Consider the following 10,923-nt stretch of genomic DNA (forward strand, 5'->3'; position numbering starts at 1 on the left):
GCGCTCCGAGGAGAAGTTATCACTTATGACCTAGTACGAATCCGAGAAAGGCTGAAAGCATCTCGAGAGCACGGCAAAACCCGAATAAGTCTTATCACCTATATAAAAACGCAGGGCTTTTACTAGTGAATCTATGATGGCTAGTGTAAACATTATGGTCCTATATCATTCAGATTCTATGGACTTAGAATGTGTAATTCCGCCTTATCTCCTGTTCCTTGTTTGGTTGTGGGCTTAAGGTGGAGTCACTCATTCGAATGCCCTTGCAATCTTAATGATATACGACTAGTTTACACCAAGCAATTATAAAAGATCTGGTAGGACTTATATAGCAAATTTCATCACAAATTGATAAAGCATTCGTAACACTAGTACTCACTAATTACATTATAAAATGTTCATAGTGGTAACAACAAGGATAAAACGGAGAGCATAAAGGCACACGTAGAATACACTATAATTCCAAAATAATAACTCCTTTCAAATCGACTCAGCTCAAGTTAAAATAAGAAGTTCCAAGGTCTTCATTTAACATTAGGCGGGTTGGTCCCCACCATAATCAATTTCTTATACTACGAAAAGTTCCCCCATCTTTCCTCCAAATTCTTGAAGTCCCAGTCGAAACACTAATTTCGAGACGAAATTCTTTCTAACGGGGGGATGATGTGACAACCGTTAATTTTTGGTCAAGTCAAAGTCAACTAAAGTCAACGAGTCAAACCGGTCAACTCATCTAACCCTTGTATATTAGGGTTTCCATTATGTTTCTTATTGAACAACTCGCAATCTTAATACAAAGTATCACTTAGAGTTTTCACGTGTTCGAAAATTCTAAACCCTAATCAGGGCAAGTGATGAAACTATTCGATAAAACATTATTCCTTAACCCTCGGGGGCATATAACAATCATAACGAGACTTAACGGGATGTACAAACCTTGCGTTACAAAGCCAAACACTTAAAAAGGTCGCAAATGAAATCTCTCCCAGATCTCTCTCTGTATGAGAAATCTCTCCAAGAATGTGAAATCTCTCCCAGATCTCTCTCTATATGAGAAATCTCTCCAAGAATGTGAAATCTCTCCCAAATCTCTCCAAGTATGTGAAATCTCTCCCAGATCTCTCTCTGTATGCGAAATCTCTCCAAGAATGTGAAATCTCTCCCAAATCTCTCAAAGTATGTGAAATCTCTCCCAGATCTCTCTCTGTATGAGAAATCTCTCCAAGAATGTGAAATCTCTCCCAGATCTCTCTCTGTATGAGAAATCTCTCCAAGAATGTGAAATCTCTCCCAAATCTCTCTCTGTATGAGAAATCTCTCCAAGTGTGTGAAATCTCTCCCAAATCTCCCTCTGTATGAGAAATCTCTCCAAGTGTGTAAAATCTCTCCCAAATCTCTCTCAAAATCTATCTCAACTTTTTATAATCACTCGGGGCATCCCGACCCTTAATTTAGTCGAAAACCGCTCGAAAACGAAAGTTTACGCGAAAAAACCCTCTTAAGGAGCCGAACCCTCTTAAGGAGCCGAACCTCCCTTAAGGAACCGAAACCTCTTAGGGCCGAAACCCTAAGAAGCCTCGCCCAACTTCTCTTCTGACAAGGTTCGCCTCTGACAACTTCACCTTCGGTCCTGACCTTGCAATCGAACCTTCCCTCCCTTCTCGCCTGCGAGCCTTTTCGGACCGAAGCTACTCTCGGCTCTCACCCACAACCGAAGCCACCTTCGGTTCCCAACCTCTGAAGACCGAACCTCACTCTCGGTTCCCATCTACTTTCGGTTCTAAAGGCTAGGACTGAACCTCCGGCCCTGAATATCGGATTTCAGCAATTTCTACCCGAGATTCAAGGGCTGTTCTTGAGTTCTTCCTTCACTTTTGGTAAGTACCTTCATCCTACACTTTATTTCCTTACATTTATTCACTCAAATCATGAGTTCCTTACACAAATATCGTCATATTTGTTGTTAGATCTTCGAATCTTCAAGCATCTTCTAAAGTGTTCTTGAGTTGAACACTTCTTTTCTTCATCATCCATGTACTGAAATCACTCAAGGTGAGTTCATACCCCTACATTTTCATGTTTTCTTCAAGTTTTAGGGGGGGGGGGGGGGAATACAAGTTAAAACACCAAGAACACAATAAAACTCAAACAACAGCCTTCATCAGAAAAGTTGAGTCTTATTCACGAACTGTTTTGATTATCTTAAACTTAATATCTTTCAAAGCTGTTTAATATGCAAATATTTCAGGTTCATACCTTGAAAATGACTACTTGCACATCTCCATACGATTTTTCTACGATTTATGGTGATTTTTACAAAACTGCCTATCATTTCAGAAACGAATTCGGACCAGTATGTGAATATGAACATTTTAACACAAGTTAAAGACTTCTAAAAATCAGAATAAAATTTTTGAATAAACTAGACAAATTTTTTGAACTCTCAGAATTTACGGATTCAGTTTTCGACTTCGTATGATTTTTCTATGATTTTTCTAAAACAGTGTAGAAAGGTTAAAAACTTGTTAACAGCTTACAACTTTCATAACACTTTGTAGTATGTTGAGCAAAGTGCATAACAATAAGTTCTAAATATCAAATGTATTTTCTTGTTAGTTTATCATCATAAACTGAAATTTAGTCATTCATGATATGGTTTTCTCATTCATTTCGAACACCTATAAAAACCTACAATAAGCATAGGTTATGGGTTTTCACTACGTGAAAAAGGTTTTACTCTCAAAACAAATGGGTTTTTCATATACTACATGATAAACTATAATAATAATAGTTTAAGGATTTCATATCACTAATTTATTCATAAAAGGTGATTTTACTTCCTCCATGGAAGTGGTTTTAATATCAAACTATGTGTAAACTAGTTAACTTAAGTTGTGAGGCAATTCTCTCCCCGTACGTTCGAGTGCGGGATTTTAATTCCTGTAAGTTATAACCAGAGTCTCTTGTAGGGAGAGCGTGATAATTGTGTATAGATCTATATTGGGATTGACACCCCACACCTCGCTGGTAGCTACATCCGGACCGGCAGGTCTGCGGGTGACAAGAGTCATAGTATCTTAACGTCTGAAAAACGTTGTGCAGGTTATTTCTCGTCATAGTATGGTTATAGCGACTCACATAAGTAGTTAACAATCTTTCAAGTTTACAGGGAAAATTCTACCCTGAAAAGGGGTTTTACTTTTAAATTAAACGAGTTTATGTCGATTTAAACTTGCATGAATTACTTTAACTATGGAAACACATTACCATTATGAACATTATAAGTACAAAACACACACATTGTCACACCCCCAAACCAAGGATGGCGGAAACGTCCGGGGGTGGAGGACTTCATGTATAGTATCATAACAACAATTGTAATAGTAATTGAAGCAAACACAACCAACATATATATAATTGAAAAAGTGACATCATTGTATGAATTACATGTTTACGAATCAATTACAATATGTTGACAAAATATGAAATAGTAGACGCCTTAGCGCCCCATCCTCAAAAGCACTTGGTTACCTGTTTAATGATTTCCTGAGAATACAAGTTGTTTGAAAAAGTGTCAACACAAAGGTTGGTGAGTTCATAAGCTTTTGTTTGGTATTATTAAAAGTTTTTCGTTTGTAAAAGTAGTATTTGTGTTAGAAAATCCAATATTTTCCTTAATGTGTAAATGTAGTCTTAAAACCCAAAGACCGAAATGTACAAGTAATTTGTCATATTTATAGTAAAACAATGCAAGTTTAAATCGACATAAACTCGTTAAATTTTAATGAAGTTCCCGTAAATTCCAATGTTTATTAATACTTTATGTGAGTTTATTATAACCATACTCTGACCAAGGTTGCCTAAAACGACGTTCTTCAGGCGTCGGAAATGTTATGACATTTGTCACCCCAGACCTATCGGTCTAACTGTTGCATGCAGTTTAGGTGTGAGTTTGTCAAACCCAATATAGATCTATACACAACTATCACGCTCTCCCTCAAGGAGACTCTGGTTACAATACAGAACTTAATGGTAATTTGAAGTAAATGTCTCACAAAGTCATTAACGGAATTACGTGTTATGAAAACTTGGTACCGTATGGCCGTACCTTGCTTAATGAAAATATCCTTTGTATAAATGTACCCTTTTTAAATGTATGTGTTATGTAATGTATCATAAACTATACCTATTATAGTTTATCAACCAAGGGTAGTACGTAGTAATGTATGCAAACTATATTCAAAATAGTTTATTAAATGTTTGAATGTATCGGTTGTACTTTGATTATAATCACTTGTTATTCTTTATATTTTATATGTCCAAATCCATTTGTAAACTGATGTGTGTCTAAATATTAAGATAAAATGTCATATATTGCAATAACATATAATCACATAAAGATATACACCTTGCTCAACATGTTACAAGGTGAAATGAAATTGACAACAACTTTTCGTTGAATACAGTTTCTGTTACTGTTCTTAGAAAATTTATAGAAAAATCATCAAGGCTCTAAATCCAAATCCGCAAACTCTGAGAGTTTGGAATATGAGTCTAGTTTGTTCGTAAATTTTATCATGATTTTTAGTGATCTATAACAGAGGTGAAAATATTCATAATAACAGACTAGTCCGGGTTTGCCTCTGAAATGACAGGCAGTTTTGTAAAAATCACCATAAATTGTAGAAAAATCATATGGAGATGTGCAAGTAGCCATTTTAAAGCTAAGAGTTTGAACTACTTGCACCTGGAACAGTTTTGAAAACTAAAATATTTAAGTTGACAAAAACAGTCCGTGATCGAAGTTCATCTTTTCTGATGTAATCTGATAGAAAAAGTTTAATTGTGTTCTTGATGATTGTACTTGTATCCCCCCCTTAAAACTTAAGAAAAACATGTAAATGTAGGGGTATGAACTCACCTTATGTGGTTTCAGTAGATGAAAGTGAGAGAGAGGAAGTATTCAACCCAAGAACACTAAGAAGATGTCTTGATGATTCGAGAATCTAACACCGAATAAGATGAAATTTGTGTAAGATATCAATGATTTGAGTAGGATGGAGTGTAATAATTATATGAATGATGAAGATACTTACTAATTGAAGAAAGAAATCCCTGAAGAAAGCCTTGAAGTTCTTGAAGTTGAGAGAAAAGATGAGAGAATTTTGGAGAGTGTCCTTTGGTTGCTAAGTGTAGAATGAAAGAACTTTATGGAGAATGAGGAGAGAGGATCAATCCTCCAGCTCTTAGAACGTGGGAAGAGCTGGAGATTGGGTGTAAAGGTCCACTAAGGAGACAAGGGGTAGTGGGAAAGAGTGGCTGATCATAGAGTGAGGTGGTGGTGGTTTGCTTTTGCCATAAATTAAGGAAAAACAAATATTCCCTCAATAATTAGTTCAACCACTAATTCTTTTAATATATTTTTATAAAAACCCTGGAGATTTATATATTTTGGGGCCTTAGTTTATAAAATAAAGTTTTGGGTGAAAATCCCACGTTAAAATAATGAAAAACGAAGTCGTAGTCGAAAAACCGGTAAAAAGGGGCCGTCTGCGAGACCTCTCGCATGGCTGTCTGAGAAGCTTCTCATGCGAGGCTTCTGTCCTGAGAGGCTTCTAATGAGAGGCTTCGGTCCTGAGAGGCTTCGGTCCTGAGAGGCTTCTAATGAGAGGCTTCGGTCCTGAGAGGCTTCTCATGAGAGGCTTCGGTCCTGAGAGGCTTCTCATGAGAGACTTCGGTCCTGAGAGGCTTCGGTCCTGAGAGGCTTCTCATGAGAGTTTTCGCTTCTAATAGGAGGGTTTTGGTTCCTTAAGGTTATTTTACCCGTTTTTACCCCGTTTCAAGTGGTTTTTGACCCGGTTAAGGGTCGAGATGACCCAAATGATTACAAAAAGTTAAAGTAACTTTTGAGAGAGATTCGGGAGAGATTTGGGAGAGATTTGGGAGAGATTTCAAATAGAAAGAGATAGAGTGAAAACGATTTAGAGAGGTTTCGTTTGTGATTAATTTGAGTGTCCGGCTTCACAACGCAAGGTTCGTAAACCCCGTTAAACCGTGTTTTAGTGTCGTACACAATCCCGATGATTGTGCAATAGTGTTTTATCGCTTTGGTTCGTTGTTTAGCACTGTTAAGGCTAAGGAAAATCAAACACATGAACTTTCCAAATGATGATTTCTCATTAAAATAACGAATTTTATAGTGATTACATAACGTAAAACCTAACATACAAGGGTTATTGGAGTTGACCGGTTTGACTTGTTGACTTTGTTTGACTTTGACTTGACCGAAATTTGACGGTTGTCACACACATATTCTCGGTCCTGGGATTTAGGACTACATGACTTTTATAAGGAAAATATTGGATTTTCTTTGGGAACACATTACCATTATGAACATTATAAGTACAAAACACACATATATTCTCGGTCCTGAGATTTAGGACTACATGACTTTTATAAGCAAAATATTGGATTTTCTGGAATCATACTCTATCGTATTTACAAGGAAAACGAATTTTTCCTCAAACTAAACCCTTATGAACTCTCCAACTTAATTGTTGATACTTTTTCAAAACTACTTGTATTCTCAGGAAATCAGTGAAACAGGAAATCAACAGCATTTTGAGGATGGGACGTTAAGTCGTCAAACAGTTCATTTTGTCATCATAATGTAATTGATTTTGAAACATGTAAACATATACTATGGTGTAACCTTTTCAATTATATTTATGATGATTGTATTTACTTTGAGCACTATTATACTCGTTGTTGTGATACTATACATGAAGTCCTCCACCCTCGGACGTTTCCGCCATCTTTGGTTTGGGGGTGTGACAAAAAAAATGAACTAACATATCAACAATACAGCTGGATAAAAGAAGTTCACGAAGATGCGTTTGCAATAAAGAATTTCATCATGAACCATCACATGAGACTCTCGATTTTCACCAAGTTTACTCCTCTTAGACTGCCTTCGGTTGCCGACACTCGCTTTGCCTCCATCATTGTGATGCTCACGAGATTGAAACTTATTAAAAAGCGTCTTCAAGATATGGTCATAAGCAAAGAAAGACCTTCTTATAGATTAGATGACACTGAGAAAGCAAACTCTATGAAATAAACTATTTTGAATGATGATTGGTGAGACAAAGTAGCATATATTCTTAGTTTCACTGGACCTATATATGAGATGATTAGAGCTTGTGACACCGACAAGCCATGTTTACACTTGGTGTATGAGATGTGGGATTCTATGATTGAGAAAGTGAAGATTGAGATCTACAAGAAAGAAAAATGTCTGACATCTCAAATAAATTGCTTTTATAATGTTGTGCATCGTATTTTAGTGGCTCGATGGGCGAAGAATGACACTCCCCTACATTGTTTAGCTCACTCTTTACATCCAAGGTGTAAGATTTTAAATTATACACTTAATTTCTATTATATATTTATGTTTTAACTTTTGAATGTTGTAGATATTATACTGATGCATGGTTACTGAAGGATTCTACAAGATGTGCTCCACATAGGGATGGAGAAATTTCACAAGAAATAATGAAATGTTTTCGAATGTTGTTTCCCAATGATGATGAGTATAGAAAAGTCCTTGATGAGTATGCAATGTTTTCAATGAAGAGTGGTCATTTTGAAGAGTTAACAAATATTTCAAAGATGACTACTATGGAACCCAAGAATTGGTGGGTTAACTTTGGTGCTCAAACTCCTTTACTCCAGACTTTGACTTTTAGATTACTTGGACAACCTAGTTCTTCTTCTTGTGCTGAGCGTAATTGGAGTACTTATGCATTTATTCACTCGCTTAAGAGGAACAAGTTGACTACAAGTCGTGCTCAAGACTTGGTTTACATCCACAATAATCTCCGACTTTTGTCAAGGACTCCGAATGATGATGTAAAGATGTGGGATGTGAGTGGAGATGCTTTTGATTTAATGGAAGATGTAGGGTTTTTGGAGGTTGCCGATCTCTCACTAGATGTTTTTTTATATTTTTATATTTTTATATTAACGTATCTCAGCCGTATCCGTATCTTGAATTTTTGAGTTTTGCCGTTTCCCGTTTCCGTTCCATATCCGTTTTCTGTTGCCGTATCTGTTTCCGTGCAACTTAGTTGGTGAATTCATAATCCAAATGACATAACTAATAATTTATATTAGGTAGTGCCCATATCTTGCATTAAACGTTGCTAATGGGATATTTCGTTCTTTTACTTTTAGTTGTTGGTATCAATATACGTCAAGATGTAGCCTTCCTCCTTTTATGATCCAAAAACAAAGCACCGTACCCTATAGGCTATTCCTTTAGGTATTTACGCGTTGGGTTTGGGTATAACTTGGGTAAAGTTTTAGATGGGGCAAAAATGTGCCCGTTCGTGATCCACACAAATTTGTGTATATTTTGAATTTAGTAAATAATTAACATATTCAATATAAATTACAAGACATTATTAAAATAACTACTTACATTTTATTTTAACAAAAACATTAATTATGTCATGGGCTACTGTTAACCTGTTGGACTACTTTTATGAACCAAATTTTAAACTTTTACTAGCTCCTCAATTTTCATGTAAATAAATTTTAATTGACACCCAATTTCGGTATTGCTCAGTAACTCTTTAAACCACCCACCTTTTTGTATCTACAGAAATGGTATATTTTTAAAAGGCGATTCCGTCCAAAATCCATCCAACCATAAGGGCATGAGTCTCACATAAACTTTAATCGAGTTTCATTTCTTAACTCCGTATATGACTATACTCTTACTTCAAATTTTCTTGGAGGGAATTATTGCTTTGATCCATGTCGTGTTGGTGGTTGTTGTCCACAATTTTCATAGTCATGCTTTGTCGAAAAATATGCATGGCTCAAAATTTCTCAGCAATTTTTGTTTTTGGTGATTCGCTGGTGGATGTGGGAAACAACAACTACATACCATCTATTGCCAAGGCTGATCATGACCCCATCGGTGTAGATTTTGGGAAGGCAACAGGACGATTTACGAATGGAAGAACTGTTACCGACATTTTAGGCAACTTATGTTTTCTTCTTTATTGTTTACCTTTAGCTAAGAAATACGTTATATATACTTCCATTGTTATTAACTTTTCTTTCCACAGGACAACTATTGGGTTTTAAAAGTTTTCCTCCACCATACCTGGCTCCCACCACCGTTGGACCGGTAGTTCTACAAGGCGTCAATTATGCTTCTGGTGCTAGTGGAATCCTTGATGAATCAGGAGCAAACTATGTAAGCCCCATGTCTGTTTACTGCAATGCGTTTCTTTACAAATTCCACGAGTTTTACTCAGTGAGAGTTTAATTAAATGGTTTTTCTTACTGGATTTAAACTTGGTGTTTTATCTTTTGTTAAAGATTGGGAGAATCCCAATGGATGCACAACTGGACAACTTTGCAAAGACCAGGCTCGACATAATCTCAAGCATAGGTGCTCCTGCAACACTTAAGTTGTTCGCTACTGCTCTCTTCCAAGTAACAACTAGTTCAAACGATTTTATCAATAACTACTTCCTACCAAGCCTGATCAAGAATCAACCACCACCTGAAACTTTCATTGAAACCCTGATTTCAGCATTTAGAAGGCAACTTACGGTATATTTATCCGATCCAACTTACGGCTATAAGCCTTTTGGTATTAAAGAATATATATTTGTTGTAAGGTTATACGAGTTGCTTAACCTTGGACCGTTTTATTTATTGTGTACAGAAACTTTATGATCTTGGTGCTCGAAAGATTATCGTCACAAATGCTCCTCCTGTTGGATGCATCCCATATGAAAGGGATTATAATCCTTCAACTGGAAAAGGGTGTGTAGCCTCTCAAAATCTCGTAGCACAACAATTCAATCACCTGTTGAAAGGGATGCTCATAGAACTTACAGCCACACTCAAAGGATCGACATTTGTTTATGCAGATGTGTATCGTATCGTCGACGATATCATCCAAAACTATAGATCATACGGTGAGTAATTGTAGAGAAGAGGAAAAAAAGTAGCCATTTTTCGTAGTTTTTTCTAAGTGGTCGGAACTTTCTTATGCTCACCATACACAATACAAGTATTCTCTTTGTATTCGAATCTATTGTGATAGTTTTTTGTAAGTCATGGTTATAGCACTAATGAGTTGCTTTTTTCTTGTTGTAGATTTTGAAATCGCAGATAGTGCATGTTGCCACGTGCTGGGCTCACATGGTGGTCTACTTCCATGTTTGCCATACGCTAAGATTTGTCCAGATAGATCAAAGTACGTTTTCTGGGACTCTTATCATGTTACTGACAGTGTGAATGTCATCATAGCAAAACGTCTATTAGATGGAGATTTAAATGATATTTCGCCACTTAACATACGAGCGCTTTCACATTCTTGGAACACAAATTGATCGAGTTTCACGTGGTTGTGTCAATAAGAAGAATTTGATAAGGGACTCGTCCACAAGAACGCAATCGTGTAATGCAATCATGGTCATAATGTCATATAAATTATCATTAATTTGAACATTGTACGATGATCACTTACTTTATGAAGATCATTTTACTAGCATTTGATGAAGAAATTTCAATTATGTATTTGATGTTTGAGTCAAACTAAAGAATCTAACGAGAAATAAACATCAAGAAAGAAGGAAAATATACCACGTGATAATTTTAATGTTCAAAGTATTATGATATAACAACAATAATGTAATAAATTTTAGCGAGAGCCAAACATGGAAACTTGGCGGTGTTTAGTTGTACCATAGATAGTTAGTTGATCCTTGTATAAATATTTGTACTCTTCTTTGGTAAAATATATAGAAAAAATACAGAAGATTTTTTCTACCAAAACTCTCGAAATTAGATGGTATCAGAGCATACCTCATCACCCTGAAATCCTAACGAAACCTC

At 36.1% G+C, this 10,923-nt stretch overlaps 1 protein-coding gene across 1 annotated transcript; it reads left to right on the forward strand.

Annotated features, from left to right (window-relative positions):
* The first annotated feature begins 8,758 nt into the window (after positions 1 to 8,758).
* LOC145119245 (GDSL esterase/lipase At4g16230-like) lies at positions 8,759 to 10,659 on the forward strand. The gene is made up of 5 exons (XM_079054871.1): positions 8,759 to 9,049; positions 9,138 to 9,268; positions 9,394 to 9,630; positions 9,746 to 10,001; positions 10,183 to 10,659. Exons 1-5 carry the CDS (start codon positions 8,821 to 8,823, stop codon positions 10,416 to 10,418), a joined length of 1,089 nt encoding a protein of 362 aa, XP_078910997.1. The 5' UTR covers positions 8,759 to 8,820; the 3' UTR covers positions 10,419 to 10,659.
* Positions 10,660 to 10,923: the final 264 nt, after the last annotated feature.

This window comes from Lactuca virosa, chromosome 6 (genome assembly GCF_052849685.1).
Source record: "Lactuca virosa cultivar CGN04683 chromosome 6, Lactuca_virosa_CGN04683_v6, whole genome shotgun sequence".
In the NCBI taxonomy this organism is placed as follows: domain Eukaryota; kingdom Viridiplantae; phylum Streptophyta; class Magnoliopsida; order Asterales; family Asteraceae; genus Lactuca; species Lactuca virosa.